Source organism: Ceratotherium simum, chromosome X (genome assembly GCF_057802395.1).
Source record: "Ceratotherium simum simum isolate JZ-2026a chromosome X, ASM5780239v1, whole genome shotgun sequence".
In the NCBI taxonomy this organism is placed as follows: Eukaryota; Metazoa; Chordata; class Mammalia; order Perissodactyla; family Rhinocerotidae; genus Ceratotherium; species Ceratotherium simum.
The window spans coordinates 117,898,592-117,912,533 of NC_141940.1; the positions used below are offsets into that span (position 1 = coordinate 117,898,592).

At 34.4% G+C, this 13,942-nt stretch overlaps 1 protein-coding gene across 2 annotated transcripts in view; it reads left to right on the forward strand.

Moving 5' to 3' along the window:
* The window catches only part of FANCB (FA complementation group B), a 29,464-nt gene extending 15,963 nt beyond the window's left edge, over positions 1-13,501 (forward strand). The window contains exons 3-10 of one of the 2 annotated variants that reach the window (XM_087426407.1): positions 2,680-2,832; positions 3,857-3,949; positions 6,566-6,712; positions 8,613-8,741; positions 10,819-10,985; positions 11,641-12,077; positions 12,198-12,435; positions 12,962-13,501. In XM_087426407.1, coding sequence (XP_087282533.1) covers positions 2,680-2,832; positions 3,857-3,949; positions 6,566-6,712; positions 8,613-8,741; positions 10,819-10,985; positions 11,641-12,077; positions 12,198-12,435; positions 12,962-13,376 — 1,779 coding nt within the window. In that variant the 3' untranslated portion in view covers positions 13,377-13,501. The remainder of the gene's footprint in view (positions 1-2,679; positions 2,833-3,856; positions 3,950-6,565; positions 6,713-8,612; positions 8,742-10,818; positions 10,986-11,640; positions 12,078-12,197; positions 12,436-12,961) is intronic. The other variant, XM_087426408.1, reaches the window with a different exon arrangement.
* The last annotated feature ends 441 nt before the right edge of the window (positions 13,502-13,942 follow it).

A 13,942-nucleotide genomic window follows, 5' to 3' on the forward strand; every position in this document is an offset into this window, starting at 1 on the left:
GAAAAACAATTCCCTCACGCTTCGTTAATTCAGTGAAATATTGTCCTTATTCACATGAAGTGGGTCCCCTGCTTGGAAACTATAGAGCTCTGCCGCTAACATGTTATCCAAAGCAGACTAGGGTACTCACTCCCTGTAAGTGGGCCTGTAACTGTTGGCCTCCCTGCCTTGAGATTGCGTTCTAGGGTTATTTGTCTACAGTGGACCACCATCCTTTCCACAAGTTACTTCCCTGAGTCCCCACTGACGTGCTCCTCAGGCTACCTCTTCAGGGATGCTGTACTTCTAAGCTGTTCTCAAATGCCCTGTGTTGAAAGCTCTGGAGTTAGACCCTGATATCTAAATGCTTCTAAATTGTCTCAGTAACCTTGCCACTCTGGGAGTTTTGCAGCTCCTGACTCTTTCTTGGTGTTACATTTATACTCACTTACTTTAAAAAAAATTGGATATAGCTTAGGGTAAAATATTCAGTTACTTTAAAAACAAGAATAAAGGTTAAGAATCTACAAATAAAGGGGAAGAGGAGGTAAGCATGCAGAAAACATGGGTTAACGGAAGTAATTGCATTTGAGCAATTATGCTTAGTTTAGCAGTTAAGACCAAAAAAGTAAATGCAGCAGGTTTTACAAGTGAATGGAACATACTATAAAGGGAAAAAAATTTTGAATATTGAGTTCTGAGAGGAATTTCCTGTTTGTGGTATTATGTAACAGGTTTTGAATAATAAAATGAATACATTATTGAATAATAAAATGGTGTCTTTAGTAGCAGTTTTCCCCCAAAATGGAAGAAAACAAAAGAAGCGGTCTTCTTTTGGGTTGGCTATGGATTCATCCATGCATCCATCCATCCTTTTACTACCTCATTCCATAAAGGAATTAAGACAGCTTACAAAGATAGGTAAAATACAAACAAGCATAAATTAGGATAAAAAATGAAAATCAAGGTTAGTATATTCTCAGATCAGCCCTTCGTAAAATCCCCGGGTGTAATGTTTAATCCAGAGAACTGGGTCTAGAGAAATACATGATTAGCTCTTCTCTTCTTAGGCTTTCTCTCTTGAGTAGAAATTGTCTCTGCCAGTTTTGAGAAGAATCTACATAGCAGGCATTTCAAAATTGAGATCATTGTCAAGTACACCTGAAACATATTGGTGTGTTGTCGATATAAAGAGGTTAATATGCTCTAGAGGTGTGCTGTCTAGTATGGTAGTCAGTAGCCACATGTGGTTATTCAACATTTGAAATGTGGCTAGTCTGAGTTAGAATGTGCTATAAATGTCAAATACACACCCGATTTCAAAGACTTAGTAAAAAATGGAAGTAAAATGTCTCGTTAATAATTTTTATTGATTGTATCGAAGTGAAATAATATTTTGGGTATATTGGATTAAATAAAAATATAATAAAATTAGTTTCACCTTTTTCTTTTCACTGCTAGAGAATTTTCTTTTATTGGCTACTGGAAAGTTTAAAATTATATATGTGCCTTGCATTTGTGGCTTACCTATATTTCTTTTGGACAGCACTATTCTAGAGCTATAGATTGCAAATGTGTGTGTGCATGCATGATGCACAGCTCTGTGGTGTTTGCATGCCGAGCACATTCTTATTACTAATGTCTCTTCACATAGTTCATTATGCTCCATGATACTCATGGCGGGGGTGGGAGGAAGGGAGGATATGGGTTTAGAAATAAGCTTCCTTCCTACTTACGTGAAAAAAATCACTGCTTTGGATATTAGCCTTTTAGGGGAAAGATTGATATTTGGTTATAGAGATTGAAGAGTCTTATATTCTTGCTCTAATGCAAGCCACCCTCAATCATCTAGATGATGTATCTGTGCTCCTGGGATTCTGAGTGGGAGTTTAAGCTTTTCTGCCTGAGGGAGAAGGGGTATCGGATCTCCATGGTGTTAGTTTTCCAGGGGACCAATCTGGAGGTTTTCAGCTTTATGGACCTTTATGAAGTTGTCTTCTATTTTAAACTTGGAGTTTCACATTCAGGTATAAACTGATCAAATCATTGCATTAGGCTAGGATGGTTCTAGGTGCCCCATTATTAGGATCCCTCCCCTTCTGTGCCCCTGATAATGGCTATGTTCTCCCCCACCAGGATTTAGGGCATTAAGTTCATCTTGACTCTTAAAGGTTATTCTGCTTTGAGAGCCTTTAAAGTGTCTACTAGTATCTTCTAGTTAACCTACTGCAACTGAATTCCTTGTGTAATTAGTCTTATCATGGATATATATCCACCAAGGCTTTTGGTAGTGAGGGTCGTCCTTAAATTAACCGTGTTAGAGAAAGAATCTTCACTAAAGTTATTCATGAGAAATATTAGAATTTCCAAAATATTTAGTCATGAGAAGTGTTAGAATTTATAAATTATAATAAAATTTAATATAGAAATCAGGAACGTGACAGTCCCATGATAAACGTTGATGAAATATTAAATTTAAGTACTTTGCTATTTATAAAGTTGTTATAACTACTTATGTTTTCTAATCCCCCAATATCTTTATTTTATTTTAGTTTTTAGTGTTTACACTACCATTTTCATTACTTTGTTTGTAAGATTGAAGATGACAAATTACAACTACATGCAACAAAAGGGTTTAGTTTATTTCACATCTGATTTTTTTTCTTCTCTATTCCTCCTTTACCACCCTCTTTCTCTCAGGTTGCTGCTAAGTGGGAAAAAGTTAGCTTAGTACTGATAGATGACTTTATTGGAATTGGAACTGAACAAGTACTGCTACTTTTTAAGGACTCCTTGAATTCAGATTGTCTGAGTTCATTTAAAATAACAGATCTGGACAACATAGACTATTCAGTAAGTTCTGTTTACTTTTTATACATTACTTTAAGAACCATTTTAGAAAATTTGAGTGCTTTAAAGCTTTCGACCCACCATTTAAATATTTGTGATTTCATACTTAAAAACTCTTTAAACTTTAAAAATACATACATTGAGGGGCCGGCCCGGTGGCGCAAGCAGTTAAATGTGCGCGCTCCACTGCGGCGGCCCTGGGTTCGTGGGTTCGGATCCGGGCGTGCACCGATGTGCCACTTGTTAAGCCATGCTGCGGCAGCGTCCCATTGTGAAGTGGAGGAAGATGGGCACGGATGTTAGCCCAGGGCCAGTCTTCCTCAGCAAAAAAGAGGAGGACTGGCATCGGATGTTAGCTCAGGGCTGACCTTCCTCACCAAAAAAAAAAAAAAAGAAAGAAATACTCAGATTGAATCTTTTAAATATATACAATGACTCTCCTTTCAACAAATGTTATACCAATTGGCTATACTTCTGATATAAATTTGGAATATATTGTGGTCACTCAAGTGACAATAATACTGCAAGTTAACCTTTTGCTTCTGAAAACCACATTTTATACCAATAAACATGATAGTTTTGGATTAATTAAGGAATAAAATGAAGTGAAACTGCTATATTAAAAGAAGTAACAGTTCATAATATCTTAAGGTCTTGGACATAAGGAAAATAATACTCCTGAAGTTTCAGATCTATATAAAATAGCTCTGAGCCTTGGTTTTTTTCATTAGTAAAATGAGGATAATTCTTATTTTCTTTATTTACTGGGATTTTATAAAAATCTAGTAAGCTGATACTTTTCAAAGCAGTATAAAAAATGTTAAGTGGGTGGTAATAGTGGTAATAATAGTAATTTTTTTCTAGTTACAAGAAGATGTTGGGGAAAATATATATTTTGTCTTTTATGTAATAGTGTGTAACATGGAAAACTGCCCTTTGGGTAAACTTTAATTGTATTTTGTTAATCTTATGGATTTTCAGTTTTTTTTCAAAATTTCAGTTTTAGTGTATTTTTTTTATTTATTAGACTGAAACACTAGATTGCAATGAAGATGACTTGTTCGAAGAAATACAAGAGAATCGTTATTTGGTGATCCCACCTCTGGAAAGAAGATTGAAAGTTAGTGTCAATGTTTGCTTTTTTTGCTTTTGCTTTTTTGGATTAGTGCTATTCTAAATGAAGGAAAGAACGTTGAAAGAAATATCCTTAAAGTATAAGCAACTCAATGATTGGGAAAAAATAGTATTTCAAAGGATCTTTAAACTATTATGACATTGCTTATAAATGTACCGTCCAAAAATGATACCTTTTTATAGTATGTGTAAATTTAATAAGCCTCATAAGATAAAATATAAGTAGCTCACTTTTGAAAACATTCTTTTTGGTCTTTAGGATCAGTATACCATAGTGTCTCTTTTAAAGGAGCAGCAAATATGATGAATCATATCTGTTCCAAACATGAACAGGTTTACCCTTTAGTTTTCCATACAAAGCTCTCTAAAAACGAGTTTTTGTTTTTTTCCAAATGTACAAAGATAATGCACATTACCTGTAAAATACTCAGACTATGCAAAGAAATTATAAAAAGGAACTAACAATTACCTATGATTCTGCTGCTGAGATATAATCAGTTTTAACACTTTGGCATGTGTATTCTTGTAGATTTTTTAATGAATACATGCAAATTTACATGGAAGTGTATTATAAGATGCATGGTCTTTTGCAACCTGCCTTTTTTCATTCATAATATTTTCAAATATACAGAAAAGTTCAAAGAATAGTACAGTGATTATCTCTGTAGCCCCCATGTGAATTCAACTATTGTTACTTTTTAAAAAATTATATTTGCCTCATCTGTTTATGCTTGTGTGTGTAGAGTACAAGTATGTGTGCATTTTTGCAGAACCACTTGAAAGTTTCAGATATTATAATACTTCACTCCTATGTGTTTTAGCAAGAGTCCCCTAAAAATAAGGACATTCTCCTATGTAACCACAATACCATTTTGCACTTAGAAAATTAATAATGACCCCTTAATCTTATTTCCATATTCAGATGCCTTCAATTGCCATGAAAATATTTATAGCTGTTTTTTTCAGGATCCAATTGAAGTTTACACTTGCACTTGATTATTATATGTCTCATTTTATCTAGAATAATGCCCCATCCCCCCCTTTTTTTTAAATGACACTAATGAAGAGGTCAGGCCAGTTGTCTCTCCTTTTGGATTTGTCTGTTTCCTTGTGTTGTCATTTAACTTTTTCCTCTATCTTTGGCAAATTTTTTTTTAATAAAGGGCCAGATAGTAAATATTTGTACTTTGCAGGCTCTTTTAAAAATTTTTTGCAACTATTTTTAATTATTAAAGTGAATTCCCTAAATGCTTATGAACGTGTTAGATATTAATGTGAACAATAGATAAATAAAACGTCATAGAGGACATAGAACCGTAAAGGAAAAGATCAATTACATTAAAAACTTCTGTGCTCTGAACAAAGTAAAATAAATAAAAATACAAATTATGTAAAAAGAAATTGTAACGTGACAAAGGATTAATTACCTTAATGTAAATATGCATTCTGAAACAGTATTGTTGAGAATGTAAAGTGGCCCAGCCTCCTCAGGGGGAAACTTGTTATAGCTATTAAAATGTGAATCACGTATATCTTTTTACTCTCACAGTTTTACTTCTAGAAATCTGTTCTAAGGATATACTTGTACATGTAAGCAAAGATGATTTTATAGGAATGTTTATGTGGTATTTATAAACAACAAAATTCAGTCAAAATCTAAATATCCATCATTTGGAGTATGGTAAATAAATTATGATATACCTGTACCATGCAATACTATGCAGCTGTCAAAATGAATAAGGTAGATCTTTATACTGACTTAGAAATGATGCCTAAATAATTAAATTTATGAAAACATGACTTTCAGAAATTCCACTTCTGGTAATAAGTCACCTAATTTATTTGGACCAACTTTCCTGATAAAAACAACTTAAAATGATAGCTGAAATATGTTTTTAAAAGCTTCGAAAAGCTGAAAATATAAGAATAAATGATCAGGCCAAACTCTGAAAGCTGGAACCCAGAATGATAAACAGAACACTGATGCTACTTTTGCTCTGGGACCATTTGTATTTCACCTAAAGCAGTAGTGCCCTAGGCACCTGGCAGAAACAAACATAGAATCTTCTCTCGAAAAACAGATTTATTCTAGGCCTCTTATAAATCTCACAAGTAATTTTTCAGAGAAAATGAGCCACCTACAGAATAACTAAGCACATTCACAGAAAATAACCAAATAGCATTTCTATAAACTAAAAATACATTGAAATAAAAAAACATCTCAACAGATGAGTTTAACAGTTGACTTAAAGAGATGCAGAGCAAATAAGTGAACCAGGCTATGTTAGAAAAATTATCCAGAAGGTAGCACAGAGACAAAGAAGGAAAATGTGAAAGAACCGTAGAGGGAAGTCAGGGATATATGGAGGTGGGGAAGAGATAGTTGAGTGTCCATTTTGTTTCAGGTATCCCCATCTTATCACTAGCTCTCAATGTGGATAGAAACATTTCCAAGTATTAGAAGGCCTTTTAGAGATTAACAAGTCTACCCTCTCCCCCATTTTTCATAAGAGTAAGCAAATGAGAGCCAGAAAGTTTTACTTGCAGAGCTAGAACTAGATTCTGTTTCACGGTTCTTTCTCCTATGAAATTTGTTTTCCAGCCAGTTGTCGGAGGGGAAATGGGGAGACCAGGACCTCGGAGAAACTTGTGCACATGTACAGGAATGTTCACAGCAGCATTCTTTGTAATACTCCACAAAGGGACGTACCGCAGAGGTCTATCAGCAGGAGAATGGAAAAGTAAATTGGTATAGTCATATGATAAAATACTATAGAGCAATGAAAGGTGCAAACTACAGCTACTAGTGACAAATGGAAAACTCTAAAACCTAATACATACAGAATGATTCCATTTATAAAAGGTACAGAAGCAAAACACACAAAAAACAAAGTATTCTTTAGGAATTCATACAATGGTGGTAAAATTATGAAGACAGACAAGGAAGTTACCTTAAAAGGCCAGGGTAGTGTTGCCTCCAGTGGAGAAAGAGAGGGTCATGATTGGGGAGGGCCCACGGGCCGCTCCTGGAGTGCTACTTTTTGATTTGGGTGTTGTTACTTGGGTATTGACTTCATTAATAGTCTGTAAACTATTTTTTGTATTATGCACTCTTCTGCGTGTATGAGAGAGAAAAAGAACAAAAAAGCAAGGTCTGGCGTCATGCGGTGCAGAATGCTCCTGTATTCGGTTTTGGGTGGGTTTTGTTAGTTTGTGGGGAGGAGAAAGAAAGCATTCCTTAACATATACATGGAAAAGTTCTGGAAAGGTAAACAGTCTGTTGGTTGTGCAAATGGGATTGAGGGTCTAGGAAGGGAAGGTGAGATATATTTTTATGTTGTTTGAATTTTTTGCCATGTGCTTATTTTCATAGTTTTATGACGAAACTTCACAACATAGAATATTTAAGTAGTCTAGTGATTCACCATTTAGTCCTGGAGTGGGGGGTATGTTGAGGAGAGTAGGGAAGAGAGAACAGGGATAATTTCTGAGGGTGCCCTCATTTACAATCTGCCCACATGGTCCTCTCTTCCACTCTGTACCCCTTGCACAGTCTCAGGTTTGACTATCTATCTCTGATGGGTACCTTTCCCTTCCCCTAAGTCACAAATTACTCAGCAAATGAGTGATGGAGTGTGAATGATTTGGAGCCCACAGAACTAAGTCAACATAAGGAGTTTTAAAATATTAGCTGGATACTTTACATACTTTGTGCAATGAGGTAAGATATAATTCAATCTTCACTCTCCAACTTTTATTCATTGGTAAAAAGAAAAAAAATTTACCTGCCTTAAAAGGTAATTTAAAAGAAAGGAATTCAAAAATAGGATGCATATTGTTTTTTCAATCTAGAAAAACATGTTATATTAAAAGCTGGATTAATATTTAACCAGTCTCAGATATCCATCTGAAATGAAACAGCTTCTATCATAGGTTCAATGATGCGACTCTTTTAAAATTTTAAGTAGCAAAATATATTTCATGAATGTTTCATCCTTAGTGCTGAAATCTTATTTATCCTGTGTAATAGAAGGAATGGATTGCTCTATCCCCAGTTCAGAGCCACATTTTTTTCCCCAGTAGTTAAGAGTTGACTCTAGCACTGAATTTATTAGCACAAAAATAAACTTGTGGCAGGTTGGAGGCTGTTACCGTGCTATCTTTAAAATTTTGCTATAAAGGTTATATGAACAGAGAATTTCAAACAGTATCAAATTAAAAGTGACCATTTCTATTCATAATGATATCTTTTGCTTTTTGAAGCAGAGATTATTTCAACAAGAAAAACAGTTTTCTTGTGGGGGCAGAAGTGTTGGTAGGCCTTGATTTTTATTCATACTGATTGGACTTACTCATATTGATTGATTACTTAACTCAGTGATGAAACAGATACTAATACATTGGCATGCTCTCAGTTTGTATCTTGCAGTTACTTGCTGTGTTATATTCCTTTGTAATTAGAGTCTTAAAATGTATAAATTAGTTTTGCTCTGAGAAGTATTCTCTGCTTTTCTATAGAAAAATGAATTAATAAGCAAATTTGGAGAATTAATAAGCAAATTAATTAAGGAGTACTTCCTGAATTAATAGTATGTCAGGTTTCATTTGAAATTATGTCTCTGGCAATGATTTTTCTTTCTACTTTACAGGTTGATTTCATTTCTATTCAGGAATTACAGCGGCATCTCTTGCTTAAGGAAAAAATGATTTCAAAATCTTACAAAGCTTTAATAAACCTGGTTCAAGGGAAAGATGGTAGTACATCAAGTGCAGAGGAGGTAAAATTAATCCTGTGACCATTTTATCATTTTATGAATTGAAAATCTACAAGCTATTGAAGAGTTATTTAGATTGGCATATTGGAATGTATTAGAAAATGCTGCTCAATGGATCAAGAAGCAAAGTGGCAGAAATTATAATGGTGGGCTTTTATGACATTGAAAAATACTTGATTAAGAAGCCAGTATTTTACCAATTTGCGAATTATTCTGTAGGATATTAAAGTCTCAGTTATCAGGAACTTTGGGGGATAAGACCTTTTGTTTAAAAAATATTTAACTATTAAACTTTTTTATTTGTATAGTTTGAATAGAAATTACTCCTAAGTGAATTATATATTCTCTGATTTCTTAAACAGACTATACTGAGCATTATTTAACTGTGTATTGGTGATGACATTATTTCATCATTAGTATAATCGTTCTTTTAGTCTGTTGCATGGTTCATTTCTAAGGATATTTGTTTTTCTAGTTAATGGCCCTAAATTGCTATGCTGTTTTAGTCTTATCTCTGCTTTTTATAATTTTACTCTCATTTTCCTTGTGGTTGACCATCATAAGAACTGCTTCAGGTACCTTGCAGTTACTTATGCCAGTACGGTAATGTAGAAAGTTAGAGAAAACTGCTTTTAACTTCATAAAAAATAGTATTTATGCACATTAGTTTCACCCGGAGAAAGCATAGCAAAATTACAAATCAATCAAGAAAAGCTGGACATAGAGAAACTTGATGTTGCATTTTACTCCCTCAAGTCACTTTAGTACCTAGCTCTGACTTCCTTTAAGATGGACCATTTTTGTAATGGTCTATGCCTTGTGTCTGTATTTCAGTCTTAGCAATATGAGGATTTTGGTCCAAAATATGATTCCATTAATGTAAAGAACATAACAAAAGCACATCATGTTGCATTTCTGTATTACTCTTCTAATCTCCTGGGAAACCTCATGAAAGTCATTGTTGGAAGTCTCCCCGGTTCCCTTTCCCACGTCACCCCAACGATTTTGCAAGTATCAGAAAAGGGGAAGAAATGTTCAGAAATTAATGCATTGAGACCACTGTGTGCAAGACACCGTTTTTGACACTTGATATGGTTAATTTTAAAAGCAATTCTGGCAAGTAGTAAAAATTTCCACAGGTTTCAGATGAATAGCCTGCCTCAAATCTCACAGCTACTGGCAGAAACATCAGATTCCTAGGAACTTGTTTAGTCCACTATAATGTAAGTGCCCATATCTTTTTTCAGTAATTACCACAAAGAGGGGCAGTATAGAGTAACGGTTAAGATAGAGCAAGGGCTCTGGAACCAGTCTGCTTTGGTTCACATCCCAGCTCTGCCACTTGCTAGCTGTGTGATCTTGGGCAAGGTACTTAACCTCCCTGTGCCTCGTTTTCCTTATCTGGAAAATGTAGATAATAATACTACTGACATAGGATACTAGTGTTATTGTGAAGGGTAAACAAATTGATACATGAATGGCATTTAGAATAGTGTCTGATATATAGTATGCATTCAATAAGTGTTGTATATTATTATTATCAATACTCCCCCTCCTCTTACTACTACTACTATTTCTATTGTTATTATAAATCCATATGTGTGTGGAAATGAGTGAGTAGGGCCTAGAATTTAAGAATAAAATTTTAGCAATAATCGATCAGCAGTCCAAAGATAGTTTAATCAATTTTGTTCATACAAAAGTTTACATTTATAGGTTTAGAACAAGTCACTGATAAAATAAAGACTGGATTGTTTTCAGCATGCCTGGGGCGCATATTGTCAGATTATTTTTCAAAAGGGACTCCAGGTTTATATCCCTGCTGACTCTGTATTGGATACCCCATCTTGGTTCAATCAGGTCGTGCTTCTTGATCTGAATAGATAGTTAGTTATATGTGTTTTATAAATTTTATTTTAGTGAAATATGTATAATCTATAATGTAATATATTATAAATGATAATTTGTTTTAAAATATGTAAGCCATAAGACCTGGCCAACAGCTGATTCACCTTTTTTTAGTTTTGCTACATTTGGTAGTTTTTTTGTAATTGGTTATTTGAACATGTTTTTCTATAAGGAATGTCTTGTTACTCTTTGTGGTAAAGAAGAAAATCCTGTCCATACCTTGGATGAAAAGTTATCAGACAATTTTCAAGATTCGGAACAGCTAGTAGAGAAGATATGGTATCGTGTAATAGATGATAGCTTGGTTGTTGGAGTGAAAATCACATCTTCTTTGAAGTTGTAAGTAAATTCTAACATGATAACATTATCTTGATGCTCCAGAACAGCACTATCTAGCAGAAATATAATGCAAGCCACATATGTAATTTTAAATGTTCTATAGCCATATTAAATAAAGCAAATAGAAACAGGTGAAATTAATTTTAATAATATTATTTCCAAAACATTATCATTGCTGAGGAACAAACAATATTCTGAATTAAAAAGCAGATTTCATTCAAGTCATTTAGGGGAGTATAAAATGCAATTTTTACTTTAGAGGTGTTTGCATTCTAAATTATTACCAAAATAAACTCTTTAAAAAAATGAGTAGTTTTTTTCTTGTTTAAAAAGAAAGAGTGAAATAAACCTACCTTAAAAATAAAATCCAGGTATTATTTTGCCATTCCTTTCTGTTAAAAAAATTACTTTCTTAAAGTCCAGCATATTTACAATATTTTTGATTTCCTATTTGAAGAGAAATGCTATTACAGGATCTTTAAAAATGTGTTTGGCTTTTATGCTTAATTTTCTAATACATTTTACATTTGAAATGATGTTTCCTAGGAAAAGAGAGAATAAAATTTTGTTGTTGTTTGCATGGCATTGAATCATCTATTTATTTGATTTTAAAGAATGAACTTTTGGACTAAACCGAACTCTGGATTTTTTATAGGTCCCTGAATCAGGTGACTTTATCGCTGTTAATGGATCAAGCCCATAGCTCCAGCTTTCAGCTTATTAAGTGTCAAAATAGGGTGATCAAGTTGAGTAGGGATTCCGTCCCAGCACCAAGCTCAGTGCCGTATGAAAGAGGATCAGAGGCAAAAAGGATCAAGTTGACTGGTCATAGTGAGGAAGAGGAAGAGGAAAGCTTTGTTTGCAAGCAACCATCTGAGAAAGAGTGTGTACAGATAATTACTGCTATAACATCTCTTTCACCACTTCTAGCATTCAATAATTTTTATTGTATTGTGCTGCTACAAATCAGGAAGAGAAAAAGTGGTAACTATTTTGAAGATCATTATATTCCGTGTGGTAGACTTTTTATAAGTCTAGAAGATCTTTCAAGTGGGAAATACCTAGTGAAATTGCCAAAGAAGAAAACTATCGGTAATTTTTTGTTGGTACTTTTTAATCATATACCTAATTGAGTCAGAAAATTTTAAGAACTCTCTTTTTTTGATAATGCACAGAGTTTAATGACAGAGCTTGTGACATGTTTTCTTGTAGAACACGTGGAAGATCTCTTTGCACTTCTCACAGCATTGCGCAAAACTTGTTTTCAAATCACATCACCCAACTGTGCCCTGACTTCAATGAAGGTGTGGCTCTTAGAACGCATGAACTGTGAAGTAATCAAAGAATTTCCAGAAATTTGCTTTTGTAAAACGCCAGGAAGTTTCTGTGGGACACTCTTCAATTGGAAACAGAGAACACCTTTTGAAGGGATTTTAGTAGTCTATTCCAGGTAATGCACATCAAATTGGAATTAGTCCACAGAAGTTAGGGTGTATGTATGTGGTGAATATGTGGTCCAACAGCGGTCGCTACAGTAGAGTTTTGTGCCATTGTGGGACATGTTCAGGTCATTGCTTGGTATAGCATGAATGGACAGGTGGCCTCATTTAGAAACTGAAGCTGTTTAAATTTTGTGTTTGTTTTTTGCTTTTTTTTTTTTTGTCGATCAGGGCCTAATAATTATTTTAAGATTTCCCCTTCTCCCTCACAATGAAATTTAAAAAATACTGATCTTATTACTCAGAGAAAAAAATTAATCAGGAAGCAACCTGATTAATATTAACTGACTTGGTGTAGGATATGTATATTTGATTGCTACAGTCTGAATTATATTAATGATCACATGCATGCATTATTGGTTCTGTTCATCACTAGAATGTTTATAAATGAATATTAATTGATTACTACAATACGTTGTACACGACCGCTTGTGCTGACCTGAGTTTTCTAATATTGTGTTTGGTTTTTTGTTCCAGGAATCAAACAGTTTTGTTCCAGTGCCTTCATAATCTCATCAGAGTTCTCCCTGTAAACTGTTTCTTCAAAAATCTAAAATTAGGAAGTGAAGATTTGCTAATTGATCATTTGGCATTAAGTTTGGAGCAGGAATTGGTTACCCTTGGTTCTCTTTCTTCTGCCTTCGTTAAAGTTGAAAACAACTTCGTGCAGAGGTGTGAAGCAAGCAAAGAAAAGAGTAGTGATGTTGTGGCTGCTTTATCAGACAGAAAGGAAATCATCCATACCTACAGAAAAGAACTTCAGAGAGAAAAGAAGGAAGCATTAGGGACGAACCTAAAAGTGAGTGGTGCCCTTTACAGAGAAATGACTTTGAAATTAGCTGAGGTTCAGCTGAAATCAGACCTTGCTGCACAGAAACTGAGTGGTTTATAATTACAATCTCATTTTGATTATATTTTAAAATATGTTTTCCCTGTCAGAACGTTTTGGTTCTGCTTGTTTTCATTTTACATTATATGCCTCCTTTGTAAAAATAAAGATTGAGTCTTGTTGTAGAATCTTTGGTTTTGATGATGCGCAAAATAGCATGCTTTAAGCACGCAGTTCTCAACTGGAGCCATTTTGCATCCCCCCCACCCCCGGGGCATTTGTCTATGTCTGGAAACATCTTTGATTGTCGGAAGTAGTGAAGGATGGGGAGAGTGAGGCAGGGGTGCTCTTCACATGTAATAGGTAGAAGACAGGGATGCTGCTAAACATCCTACTTTGCACAGGACAGCCACACAACAAAGGATGATCCAACCCAAAATGTCAGTAATGCCAAGGTTGAGAAATCCTGCCTTAGGGTTACCACTCAAGTGAAGACAGAAGTGATATAACAATATTTTGGTCTAAATCTTCAAAAAACTTAAATATAGTCCTTTTATTGTATTCTGCTTATTAAAACCTAGCATATAAAAATCAACTTCAAATGGATAAACAAGATTGTCAGGATTCAC